Source organism: Dreissena polymorpha, chromosome 16 (assembly GCF_020536995.1).
Source record: "Dreissena polymorpha isolate Duluth1 chromosome 16, UMN_Dpol_1.0, whole genome shotgun sequence".
NCBI classification, from domain to species: Eukaryota; Metazoa; Mollusca; class Bivalvia; order Myida; family Dreissenidae; genus Dreissena; species Dreissena polymorpha.
In genome coordinates this window covers 22621607-22635849 of record NC_068370.1, presented here as the reverse complement: position 1 = coordinate 22635849, position 14243 = coordinate 22621607, and the positions used below count along the sequence as shown (strand labels likewise).

Sequence of the window (14243 nt, the reverse complement as noted above, 5' to 3'; positions counted from 1 at the left end):
TTAGGCGGCATATTTTGCTGAGGTGTGTAGAAAGCTCCAGGCTGGGATTGATAATTGTTCATGTTACTCATGGCCGACATGTTCATTGGTTGCATATACACTGGTTGGGATTGGGTAGTCATTTTTTCACACGGTGATGCACGGTAATCAGTGCGTTTCTCCGGCAAAGAATCAACGTTCCAGAGCATTTTTTCTCTTTTTATTTTTGCCACGACTTTTGACACTGTTTATATTTTCCTTTTTGGGGTCACCATTGTCCTTCGTTTTCGGAGGCATTTATGCATTTTGTAAAAATTGCTCAGGGTAAAATATAGACCGTAAAGTTTGTGAGCGAAAACTACCATACCGCTCGACCAAATGATCTATACTCCCATTGACCGTGCTATAATGCAGGTACGCATTCCACTGGTAAAACAACTTTTTATCATTACCACGTACGATAAGATATGTTATAATGCCTCCGGCAGTTTTCAGTGGCCAATTCGTAAAGGTAATTTGCGAAGATAATCCGACGGCTTGGTTCAATGAACGTAGTAACATGTAAAAGTTAATTCAAGCGTGCCTTTTCTATCTATTTATCTATACTGTCTAACTCCCCTAGCGAGTATTATTGAAAGGTGCGCAGTAGGCCTTTTTAACCTTTTAATGTCAACCACATTTCAGCATTTGCTCGTATTTGTGAAAATTACTTCAACGTGTGAGTGTATTCTTTTTTTAGAAAATAATATAAGTTATTAAAATGAACGAAGATATTAGCATCTATACAGGCAAGAAAAACGAGTTTCGGACATTGGATTATGTTTTGTTTTCCCTAATGTTTGTTGCATCGGCTGTCATCGGCTTTTACCATGCGTACAGGTAGGTCTATTAATTTACTAAAACATAGTGTGACATTGAAATTATACGATTAATTTTTATTTTATGCTTTCCGGTGGTTTAAAGAGAAATATCAGTGAATTAAAACAGATAATTTCACTGTTAAAACAGTGAAAATTATCAGTGAAAATAATCGATAATTTTCACTGTTGTACCGGCACTATTTTTTTACCCCATTGTGACCCCCCACGCATTCTTCCACCAAGAGCGACAACTCTTCGATGAATATTTATATCAACATACGGAGTAACTTCCCTTGTACATACATGTACACACTGTTAGCGTTTTTTACGCTCTAAATAGACTCCGCATATTTATACGACAACATGACATAAACAAATTGTGTCATCATAGGATTATTTATTTGTTAAATGATGTTATCGGTGTTTTTTCTTTTAACCTGATATGTGTTGCATTGTAAATACAAAAAAGTTATTGTTTAACGTTTGTTTTCTTGTGAACTATTTGCAACGCTTATTGTAAAAGCGGTAATGATATTTTGGTGCGCCCAAAGGGAAATTAATTTGAACGGATTGGCAAACGTATAAAACTATTAATTTGTGAGCATAAAATAAAAAGAAAATTTGTTGGATTGGGTGGAATATCGATTTTAATTCACTCGTGTTCATTGAAAATTATATTTTCACGAGTGGCGCTTTAATTCACTCGTGAACTTAGAAAAATATTTTTTCTATGATCACTCGTGAATTAAAATCGATATTCCACCCAATCCAACAAATATCCTCTATATTAAAGTCTCATCAGGATATATACAATCACAGCATACAATATAACATAAGCATAATAATAAAAATAAAATATACCCTATAAAGGGCGTTTATGTACAAGCATAAACGAGTTGTTGTTCAATTACTTTCGTGGACTATCTTTATAATTTAAATACTTTATTACTCAAAGTAGAGAAATTTAAATTCCAATAAAATGATTACGCACGGTAACATGGGATTAAGGCTAAACACTGTTAAGTCCTTTCGTAAAATGTGCGCTTTACAACAAAAAATGAACATGAATATTGTATTATCAACTTCATTTGATATCAACATCAAACACATTTATCGATGTAGTATATGTAGATATTATGAAATATGAGAATAGTAAAAATTACAAACACTGAAATGTACCTATTATATTGTATGTAAATAATATAAATCTACCGAATTTCAATTGGTCTATTTGTTGTTGTTTTTTTACTCTGTTTTCTTTTTAAATCACCTTTTATTCTCCAGCATAACTCATTTCACATATAAAATACATAAGTTCATTCTTGTGTAAATATTTATATTATCTCTATGTATGTTTTGCATGATCACTGTATCGTAATTGACTTATTCATTTTGTCTCCTTTATTGTAACATTATGTATTCACGTGACCATGTAAATGCCCATAAAGTGTGCAATTAAAGATTTGTCCCATCAATATAAGTGGCATATGAAATGCCTGGATCACCATGTTTATATTGAAATCTTTGGTAAATTGCCTCTCTTGAATATAGATCTGCATACATCTATACATTATCATAAACGAAAATCTTTTAGAAACAATGTTTGAAATTTTCATACCGAGCATTCTCTTTTGAACAAATGAGCAATATTTACAAATGTATGCACCGAGCCGAGATTTTATATTGACCATACGTAATACGTCAATTAATGAGATCGAATACATTGCCTTATTTTGGTTATTTTATGTATTAAACACACAAACAAACACGGATATAATGAAAAATACTTTCAAAATATTTACTTACTGTTTACTTATTATTTAAAAAATATACCGCATAATACAATATGAAAGTAGATAGGTATATAACGTATATGTTGAAGGAATTTACAGATACGACGAGTTTCTCGAAAAAAAATAAATAAATTAATAATTCAATTTTATGTACATACTTAAATTATACAGGTATGTCGATCAAATTACATAGTGTGTGTAACCATGTTTGTCGGTATTTTTGAAAATAGCAACTGCATGTAGACCTCTATAGAGATTCAATTTTTTTTCGTACTCTTTATCTGCCAGTAAAGAATACAATACGTTAACATGTATTACCACGATTGAATATGAATGTTATCATATTTTTTCAATTATTAATTTGAAGCGTTTTTTTATTACACCAGATTGATTTAAACGTGTGAACCATTCTAAGTTATCATTTGCAATCTAGCTACATGCAACATCTTACATTTTTTATTACACCTGATTGATTAAAACGTTTTAACCCTTCTAAGTTATCATTTTCAATCTAGCTGCATGCAACATCTTACATTTTGTATTACACCTGATTGATTTAAACGTTTTAACCCTTCTCAGTTATCATTTGCAATCTAGTTACATGCAACATCTTACATTTTGTATTACACCTGATTGATTTAAACGCGCTAACCCTTCTCAGTTATCATTTGCAATCTAGTTACATGCAACATCTTACCTTTTTTTTTATTACACCAAATTGATTTAAACGTGTTCACCCTTCTAAGTAATCATTTGCAATCTAGCAACATGCAACAGCGAGTTTATTTCAATGGAGAGATACGCCATTTTGTTCGACATCTTCCTATCTTGGTCACAGTCCTGCTGTGATACTTCACAGATGACTGCATTAAGCATTCACATAAGTGTACTTGCATGTTTATCCGAATCGTCCACACGCAAAGCGAAGTAATTTAATATGTGTTTATGTCTGACTAGCTACCAGTGGGCTGGGACAGGCTTCATCATTATAATCGCCAACACCAATAATACTAAACACGATCATCATAATCGGTATGTTTGCATGCTTTCACAATTCTGTAAGTATTTAAGACTACTGCTCATAGTGTGTATGTACATAAACGCAAATGTCTACTTTAAAGGGACCGTAAGAAGCGGGACATTGACGATTTCCACCTCGGCGGCCGAAAGATGCACCCGATACCCGTCAGTCTATCTCTGGCCGCGACCTTCCTGTCGGCACTGACCTTGCTAGGCACACCGTCCGAGGTAACGACGTTGGCGATGTATATCGTTCGCGTTAATAAAATTTAGTTCAGGGACATAAACGCACATCGCTAGTTCACCTATATCAAACATTAATATAGTTTATGGTACATCGCATACCATTTTAGTCACGTTCCTATTGTTATTTTTAAATATGAAATTATCTAAAGCACACAACTTGTTAATGTGAGGATTTTTATGAATGTAAGGTATATAATATATAAGTTAAATAATACGTGTTCGCTCATTTCAGATATACACCAATGGTACTATGTTCTACTGGACGGTCGTCGGAATGCTGATAGCGACCGCCGGCGCCGCTCACGTGTTCGTGCCGATCTTCTACCGTCTCAACTACACGAGCTGCTTCCAGTACTTCGAGACGCGCTTCGGAGTCACGGTGCGCCTTATCGCCTCTGTGCTTTTTCTCCTGCAAACCTTGGTCTACATGGGATTCGTGCTCTACGCGCCTTCTCTTGCGTTCGAGGCGGTCACCGGCGTGTCCTTATGGGGATGCTTGATCGGGACGGCCGCCGTCTGCACGCTATACACGACGCTGGGAGGCATGAAGACGGTTTTGTGGACGGATGCTTTACAGTTCACCATCATGGTCGTAGGTTTGCTTGCCGTGCTTATCGAAGGCTCAAAGTCGGTTGGGGGGTTTTCGGAAGCATGGAGGATCGCCTCTGAGAACGGGAGGATAGAGTTTCTGGATTTCTCGCCCGATCCCAGGACACGACACAGCGTTTGGACGGTAGCTATTGGAAGCTCGTTCTTTTGGCTGTACTTATATGGCGTAAATCAAGCCCAGGTACAACGGGCGTGCTCTCTGCCCACTTTACGACGCGCTCAAGTGGCTCTTTGGCTGAACTACCCCGGCCTTCTTCTTATAGTTACGCTAGTGAGCATGATTGGAGTTGTCGTCTATGGTATATATCACCCCTGCAATCCTGTAAAAGCGAAACTGATTGACAGAAACGACCAACTACTGCCACTTTTTGTTTTAGATTCCCTCGGAAAGGTACCGGGTCTCGCAGGTGTGTTTATAGCGTGTGTATTTAGTGCAGGTCTGTCTACAATTTCGTCCGGATTGACTGCCATGTCGGCAGTTATTCTAGAGGATTACATCAAGCCAATTGCCAAGCGTACGTGTGCTGACGCAATTACCAAACACGGAATAGCTATATCAAAACTCATCGTCGTAATTACAGGTGCAATTCAGTTTGGAGTTGCTGTCCTTATTTCTAAATTCACCGGTCTCATTTTGCAATTCTCGTACAGCATGTACGCGATTACTGCTGGTCCCATTTTCGGGCTGTTTATTTCCGGAATGTTGTTTCCGTGGACCAATCAGATTGGGGCAATCGCGGGATTTCTTCTCTCCGTAGCATTCATGTGCTGGCTGGGACTTGGTTCTCTGATAGAAAAGCCCCCATCTCTAAAACCAACTCTTCCAACCTACACGTATGGGTGCTTCAAAAATCTTAATGCCTCTTTTACGACGAATACAACATTATCAGTGATGACGTCATCTATGACAATGGCATCACCAATGATGTCATCAACATCCGCGGCGGTAGCAGAAGAACCGATGCTGTTTGATTTTTATCGGATATCCTACCAGTGGTACACAGGACTGGGCATGATTGTCTGTGTTTTTATTGCCGTGTGTGTAAGCTTTCTGACCTGTCACACCGATCCCAAAACAATCGACAGTCGGCTGATGTGCCCAATCTTTGATGTGCTGTTCCCATGGCTGCCAGAGAAGATACGAAAGCCACTTCGATTTGGTGTTATTTATGGACGAACAGACGAACCAAACGGTGACTTCAAAGTTCGATTAGATGATGTCACTTGTCAGGTGAATACTGAAGCAAAAAGACATGACAACTCTTCACTTGTGGTTGAAGAGAATTTGTCAACAAAACTGTGATTGCTTATGCCTTTCGTTTCTTATATCTTATATTTTATAGATCTAAGTATTTTACGCAGTTTGATTTCGCATCATTGCATGTAATTAGAGTGATGATGTTATTTGTTGAGTTTTTTAAAATCGTATGATTAGTTGTTAAGATTAATTTGTCAATATGTGCGAGTAGGATTTGTTTGTTTAGTTTATTCAGTGCTGCTCTGTCAACAAAAGTTTTCAACTGGAAATAAATTAATTTTAGCGACGTATGAGCCTTGCTAGCCGCGTTTCTTCAATTCTTTTCATCGGGTCACTATTAACCGAACAAAACGTCTCTTCTTCATTCTCATGTAAGTAAACGACACCGTTTCACGGATAAACCACTTTTTTAATATTTAATCTGCTAGTTTTAAGCTATCATGAGCAATAAGTGCTAATTAGGAACAGTAAGAATACCGTGATGTCCGTCGTCCATTCTACTTCAGTTGACTGCATGCGTACATTTGTCCGTTAACGACTTTTAACGAAATTTTACAGGAAGCCTCAATTCTAATGAAGTCCGCTTAATATGCAGATTAACGGAGCTCGATGAATAGTGTAAAACGTAGAAAATAAAACCATCATGTGAAATCCACACGGTTCAAAGGTTCAGCACTTGGTGCATTAAACGTTTAAGCGGTCTTCTTCAAACTTTGTTTAAATCGAGTTCCGTGTGTCGAAATGGCCTCGCCCCAGGGGTTGCCTGTTGTGAATAAACGCTTATTTAAATACTTTCAAAAATCTACTCTGAAACCGAAGGCTTTGATGTTAAATATTTGGTATGTAGCATCTTCTAGTGATCCTTTACGAATACTATTCAAATCATTCACCCCCCCCCCCCCGGGGTAAAAACTGGCCGAGCATTCTTGGTTACATGCTTTACAAAGACTTATGTGCTAAATAAATTAACAATTATCTGTTCAAAAGCTCACGATTCAGGGTTTAAAATTACATTTAATGCGTAAAATCGTGAAGTGGTTCTCAACAAAGATTTCTCAAAGATTTCTCAAATTATGCCCCATGTGGGTCAAAACTGGCCATGCGCAAGTGGTCACATGACTTGTATTCATGTATAAAGTAAATAACTTTACATGTGCATGGCTATTTTTCAAGTTGAAATCTATACACAAACAACTTGTCATTCGACAGTCAATTCTGGTAACACTGATCCTTATTTGCCATATATCTCAGTCAAAATGTATTTTTGCTTGGTTTAACTCCACGCCTAACACATACCGCCCGGTACAAATAAGCCTTATTATACGTTGAAGTTGCAAGGGATTGTATGATCTGCATGTTTTAGACACGCTCTATGTAGTATCCACCCACTCTCTCGCCTTATACGTCTTATTATAAAGCTAGCAGTAAACAAGTTTGCATTTATTCAATACATCAAACAATGGCTTGTTTAAACGCATCGGCGTGCTTACGTGAAACGCGGGCTTGTTGAGCTGTAAGAGCTTCTAAATCCGTATAAGGATTGTGTCGTTTATTTGTTAGTATTACATTCATTTTGTTCCCATTTGCTTATAAGTTCCACCGTTAACATGGTATACATGACGCCTGTGCACTGTATTCCGAAGCAAGTATTGTCTCGTATCGTAGAACTAGCTTAACATGTTCATATTTGTTTTCTTTTAATATTTGATGTTGTAAACATACACCCCCGAAAGTCATATATTCAGTTTGGTTTGTACGTATCGACATACAACTACTTTTCATGTATGGGTATTTCTATAAAATTTGCCATTCAAGATCTAGCAAACGATTATTAAAGAATGCTATTTCAGCGTTGCAATATTAATTTGTCTTATTTAATAGTCTCTGTTTAATCGATATTTTTATATGTCCGTGCATCAGAAGTGCCTTTCTTCATAATAGAGCGTTTTGAATAAGTGTTCAATACACATTCATTTTTAAATTACAATCATCTACCGACATATGTTCACGTAGTTGAAAGCAAACATATTCGTATATATGTATCACTGCCTCTAACTTAAAACTGCGATTAGAACAGAAAAAATAAGTATGTCTCCTCAAGTTTGTTGTATGTGAAATGAAAGTACTGATTAATCAAAATTGTATGGACCAATGAATACATTTGTAACACTCTAAATTCTTAATCAATTTATTTATGACAAACATCAGATGCTAAGATGGACGGGCGACTGGCAAATCATAGCAACCCACAGGCAGATGACCAATTGGCTTAAAATCGTGTTATTCCTTTAACGATTGACAACCATTTGGCGTGCAGATGTCTCAACATCGGAGCCATGATATCATACATATTACTATTGTCTTCAATAAAGCGTGGTGCTTTCAGTAATTTATACGAAATCAAATTGGATGTGGTACTTTAATGTCTGTATGGCGATGGTTTGTCTAGCCTCTGATAATCTCTTGTGCAATGCACAGTAACTCGAAATGAGACGTATGTTTGTATTTTGTTAGGCTTACTCTCCCTTTGGTTTTACAGTCTCCATAATCTCATAGGTCTAATTAAGTTGAAAAAGTTATGATTTATAAGTTATTATGTATAATTAATGTATTGAATCTAGATGATATTTTACACGTATGCAATGCTGCTTGAATAGTTAAATGAAAATTGTTCTAATTGATCTAATTAATAAATTATGAGAAAGTTGTTAAGCGAGCTTCTTTCCAATTATATTAAAATAGGAACATACATTTCTTACAAAGTCATATTATTTCGTCTGATGAATACCATCAATGTAAATGTCTGTATTTAATTGTTCATGATAAAATATGGCTATCCTGTCGCGTAAACATCGTAAAGACTCAGTCATTTAATATGATTTGTTTTGGCTCAAGTACATTTTTATATTTTCAAAATGTGTGTGAAGAACCAAGTAAGTGTGTGTGTGTGTGTGTGTGTGTGTTTGTTTGTTTGTATATAAAACTACATTCTTGATATATAAGAAAGTTTTGCTTTTAATTGTAGAATTCTTACCGTTATTAATCTTGTACTTGGTGGATGTAACACTATAAATGGATTTCCGAATTTTAAGTATTATAATTCGATTCGTTTTATTTATAAAATGCGAAGTTAGAGATACAACATAAAAAATGAATCACATGCACATCTGTACATTACAGCACAATCATAAAGTAGCATTCTCCTTACGAATATGTGTCGAGTATTTTCTTCATATGTCTCAAAACTGCATGACTGCAAACGGATCTGATAATGCTGAATGTTAATGCTATGTACATGCGCAGAATAAAAAATAAGTTTTTCCGTAATTTAAACACCATACATTCTTCATATGCTCATATAGTATTAGTGCATGAACTGCTTCATGTATTATTGTCAATGTAAATAGTGCATGCTTTGTTAGTGAATATACAATTCATAATCAGGAATAAACAACTCGAAATCAGTTAACATCTTTCGTGTCTAGTTATATTTGTTTTCTCACACAATAATCGCCGTCACGTCGAGCTGTCGTTTAACTTCGTTTAATGGCGACCATACACGCAGTAGGATCGCCAAAGACGCCGATGGCTTGTGAAAACACATTGAGGCGGCGACCAAACACCAAAACGCCAAAGTCGGCGTCTTTACGGCAACTACTTTAAACATGGTGGAATTAACGTCGAGGTTCTTTACGGCGTCCATGCTAGAACGCCTTAGGTTCACACCGAGGACGCCACATTTTGCAAAATCCACGTTGTGCTAAAGGCTTGGTCGTCAAGATCTTAGAAGACGCCATTATAATTTTTACTGATCTTCTGCAGATCGACCGGTACAAATATTTTAGCGACGCCCATATAAACAAATATTGTAATCGATTTGCCTTTTGTTATAATTGGAATCAATAAAAAGGTAAACACTGGAAATAAGTTCAACTCGATTGGTGAAACGTTAGTGTGCTTTCTGGAGTATTTTGTCCGGGTTACTCACGTAAGTGTATTTTAACGTTATCAAAAGCTAATTAGAATTTAGGATTGATTATACAAAACAAGATCTCTAGTCACTTCATAGTCAGATTTGCATGTTCTTAATAAAACTGTAGACACCATTAACATCGTTCTTTTAATACGTGCGGCGTGTACTTTTATTGAACTATTCAAACTGAACCGTAACCTTTTGTGCCGGGTATTTTCGGTCACTCATTTTTAACAAGGCATGTCTGTTGCTGTTTTTAGTATTATGTAGTATTTTGAGTATAATGTACGTCAACTTGTGTGCAAGAATATTTTTCATTAAAAAATGTATACGAAACATACTGGCCATTCAATATGTTCAACTGTATTTTTGACTTTTGTTTGCAATTAGACGTTATTTATCATGTCATGTCCCAACGATCGGCCAGACGCATCCCTTAACGTTTTTCTGCATTAACGCCATTATCATGGTTTCTAACATTTTATTGTATTTCAAGTTGAGTATTACGGAGATTCAGTAGTACAATAATGAACCCCAATCGATGGTTATTCACAATGAAATAGTATTATAGTACTAGGACTACCGTATATCTTTCTCTTAAGCGTATGTTTCATTAATCATGTTCTCGCCAAAATCCACTTATTATCGTACTTTGACAGTAAAATTAACATCTACATGTTTGCACATTCAAGCGTTGTCAACATTTTCATCGTACACAGTTGTTCTACATGTGCGTTATAATAAGTGTCATAACCTTTTCGCGGTTATCGTGAAAGTAAATAATATTCTAACGTACTTCGGGTACATATATTCGCGGCTAAACTTTTAACCGGATATTTACCTTCGCATAAAGGTACAGTGTTGTTTTATTAACAACAGTTTAACCGATTAGCGATAACTGTTGTTTTGTTCAACATATTTACATTGACATTACAATTTGCTTTAAAACTGTAGGTTTGTAAATATTCTATGCGTTCACATCACGAATAGTAGACTTACAGAATATACTTTACCGGTAATCATCTCGTAGAGAAACATGTGTTTCTGTTTTTTTCCTGAAACGTTTAATATTCTGGGTGCGTTTAGATCAAGCATGTTTACACGTTTGAGAGCCAATAGTAATAGAAATATACCGGTAGTCTGTCGGAATTTTTCAAGAACAAAATCAATACAATAAGAATTTAGGTAATCCGTTTGAGGAATATAAACCACATTGACTAAATAATAATGGATTAATACTGACACACACATAATTGACACACCATGGATCAAGAGGCAATCAATAAGGCGATTGGTCCGTAAAAGGGTCTTTGAACTACTGTTGGTGGAATTTCACAAGTATTGTTCATAAATGTGTTCATGTATTGTATTAAATACTGTTCGACAAACATTCAATTTGTTTCAAATACTTCAAACATCCCGTGGAGTATTGTGCATGCCGAGTCAAAGATGCGCCAAATGTTATTTTGACGTCACCCAGTTTGAACTGCTCCGTAGATTTTTACGTTCAATGTCAAAGTCCAGTATTTTTACTTTGAATTTAATTATATCAATTTGCTTCTTTATTTTCATCGTCACAATATTTTTGTTCAAGAAACTAAACGAACAAATAAAACATAGTACAAAGTTAGAAAATATATCAGACCTTTAAAATATGTTTTGTATTTATTAGCATGTTCCAGGATTAATTATAAGTTATGTACATTGTTGAAACCTTCAAAAGTGTTAAACTTTAATGGTAATTACTGCTTATAAACATGTTTAAATGAACCTGACTAGAGCTATATGCTTTAAAATGCAAAATGTTGTAATATTTACTTCACGTAGTTTACACCTATATATACATGTATATTAATCAACATATAAAGCTGTATTTGCATAAAATTATCTTTCTAGTGCAATTATTTGAAGCCTGTTAAAACAAAATACATATAAGAAATGCATAGAACCAATCACTATTAATTCAGAATTATTAATTTATAAAGACGTATTGACTAAGAACAATACTACAATATTTAATAGTATACAACGGAAACAAAAATCTTATAAATAAAAAAATATTTATATATGAATGACAACAAGGACATTTTACCAATATAAATAAATTGATAGGTCTGCTGCTGACGATTTGAAGACCGAAAATGAACTTTCGAAGTCCCGGTAGGAAGACGATTACGGTTGCCATGGCAGCAAGTGTCCTTTGTGCTGAGGTCGCCAGCATGGCGTATTATTCGTTGGTGCCATGGTTTCTGGAGCCAGGTCAGAGAAGCACGTATGCGTCTTTGGGGTCTAATAGTCTACTGTTTGTGCTGTTGAACATGATCGTTAAGTAAGTACATTTTTAAAAGCTTTTTTTTTATTAAAGTGGTTGAACTTTCTTGTGAATTTTGTGTTGCTTACAACGACAATTGAGAAAGTTATTGTGTAAGATCTCAGAATATATAAACAGAATATCGTTTTTGTATTTGGCATGTTGGACTTGATTTTTTTTTTTGCTTTTATGAAATGTTATGTATGTATTTGTTTTTTCATTAATTGGAATTAAAAAAAAAACACACTATATAAGCGCTTAGTTATCGATGAATGGCCGTTTCTTATTATGGTTCAATGAGCCACGTTTCCTTTCCCTTATCATTATTCGTTAAAGAGGATAACATTATTCATTTATGTAAAATCATATAAACCAAACAACATTTAATATATTTATAAAAATAGAATGACAATTCAGTTTGAGTTATACAAATTTAATGCACACCACTTCATTCTGGTTCAGAAATACACTTAATTTACATTTTGCCCTTTTCAATAAACTATTTAAGAAATGATAAACCATTGTTTGTGAATGTCACCAAAGTGTGTGAACTATTTATTTAACTAGTGCATGTATTAACACAGACAAAAGTAAATACAAGCGATCTAAGGTTGCTTTATACATACTCTTTTGCTCCAGTCTTCATAGACATTAAGAACACATCAAACCCGTTTTTTTGTGTTTTAGTAAAGTGTGGCCATTACGTAAGACAAAGGACGTTGCTGAAATGAGTGTTGCAGTGACGTTGATATACGCAGCCATCTACGCCCCCTATGCTATCACGTGGTACAACCCATTGAGCTACATATACACCATTGGGCCTGTTGTGCACACGTTCGTCCAGATTGTTTCTATGGTTGGGACTATGTTGTACTTCGCGCATAAGAAGTGAAACTATGGGGAATTAAGTTACAGTTTTGGGATGAATGAATACCATAATGATATTAAGTTACATTTTTATTTAAAATTATCAGCTTATCAGTAAAATGTTTGCATATAAGTGATGTTTGAAAATATGTAATGTTGTTTAAAATTAGTTACTGTATATGTATTATATGTTCATTGGCAAAATAAACTGCTCTAGAATTATTATCTATCCCTTTTAGCGGTAGTGATACGTTTAACATGACATGAGTTCGTAGTTTATTCACAATGATTTCAATGACACCTACATGCACAACATAAATAACCATACCTGACATTTCCTTATAAATTGTGATATATAAAAACAATGCATTTCTAGCAATATATTGTTTGTCTTTTGCGTTTTACAAAACGCAGCCTTAAACAAAATGTGTTATCCATTGCGAAGGTACTACCTGAATTCCTAAAATGGATTACGCAATATATTGTACTTAGTTCCTGTTTATTAGTAAAACAAATGGCAGTAAGTTATAAGTAGGTTTAGTGATGGTTAACACTTATTCAAACAAGTAATCAACAAACAAAATGTGAGAGAAAACCTTAACATAAAGAATTGATTATATCGCTTGCATTAATTTAAAAGGACAATTACACCTCTTGTTTAAAATTTTATGTAAATACATACTGTCAAAAAAAAATTGTAGATTCGTCTCTCAAACACCAGAAGCTAACAACACGTTAACAAAGAAGACACATGTAAGAGTTAAAGGGGCGACAACACCAGGTTAGGACATAAACAATTTATTCACTTACATATCAGCCCACTAGTCCCGACTAAGACGTTTTAATTCTTTCAATATACAGATATTCCCGATTACACTTCTCATGCATCAAACAATTACCCTTTCTAGGAGAAGCTCAGTTTGTACCAGCTAAGTGCAAAACGGGACACAGATTTGTGGATGTGTCTGAGCTTTCAAATATGTACCGGTCGTGTGTATGTTACGACTACATTCGTTGAAATGCCCTACCGTATACATGAACGATACGAACTTTATTCAAAAGCATGTGTTTGAAAAATGAAGATATGCATGTTCAGTGGTATCACGTCAAGTGATGTGTTATTAGGACTGTCTTAAAATTCTGTAAGCAACGTTTCTGTAAATGTTTACCACTATTACGCACAGATATTGCATCTTGAAAATTAAAACGAAAATTCACTCGAAACATATTTGAATGCATTCTTAAGCAAATGTAATAGAACGATATCATAACTAATTTATTGATAACACCTTTTAAAAGTTTCACACAAAATCATACACGAATTTCT

General features: G+C 34.9%; 2 protein-coding genes across 3 annotated transcripts; both read left to right on the top strand.

Moving 5' to 3' along the window:
• Positions 1-453: 453 nt before the first annotated feature.
• Positions 454-6055, top strand: LOC127862358 (sodium-coupled monocarboxylate transporter 1-like). Of its 2 annotated transcripts, XM_052401444.1 has the most exons (3): positions 454-858; positions 3754-3880; positions 4131-6055. In XM_052401444.1, the coding sequence occupies exons 1-3, from the start codon at positions 740-742 to the stop codon at positions 5808-5810; spliced, it is 1926 nt and encodes a 641-aa protein (XP_052257404.1). In that variant the 5' UTR covers positions 454-739; the 3' UTR covers positions 5811-6055. The 2 variants fall into 2 exon arrangements, with proteins under 2 accessions (XP_052257404.1, XP_052257405.1); XM_052401445.1 differs by lacking the exon at positions 3754-3880.
• Positions 6056-11856: 5801 nt separating this feature from the next.
• Positions 11857-13021, top strand: LOC127862066 (uncharacterized). The gene is made up of 2 exons (XM_052401012.1): positions 11857-12067; positions 12737-13021. Exons 1-2 carry the CDS (start codon positions 11880-11882, stop codon positions 12939-12941), a joined length of 393 nt encoding a protein of 130 aa, XP_052256972.1. The 5' UTR covers positions 11857-11879; the 3' UTR covers positions 12942-13021.
• The last annotated feature ends 1222 nt before the right edge of the window (positions 13022-14243 follow it).

What these genes read in the sequence shown, in the direction of transcription:
- LOC127862358 (XM_052401444.1), top strand. Translation starts at nt 740, where the DNA reads ATGAACGAAGATATTAGCATCTATACAGGCAAGAAAAACGAGTTTCGG. An exon ending in GGCTTTTACCATGCGTACAG is followed by an intron (nt 859 to 3,753) that starts GTAGGTCTATTA and finishes TCTACTTTAAAG; the next exon opens with GGACCGTAAGAAGCGGGACA. An exon ending in TGCTAGGCACACCGTCCGAG is followed by an intron (nt 3,881 to 4,130) that starts GTAACGACGTTG and finishes CGCTCATTTCAG; the next exon opens with ATATACACCAATGGTACTAT.
- LOC127862066 (XM_052401012.1), top strand. Translation starts at nt 11,880, where the DNA reads ATGAACTTTCGAAGTCCCGGTAGGAAGACGATTACGGTTGCCATGGCA. An exon ending in CTGTTGAACATGATCGTTAA is followed by an intron (nt 12,068 to 12,736) that starts GTAAGTACATTT and finishes TTTGTGTTTTAG; the next exon opens with TAAAGTGTGGCCATTACGTA.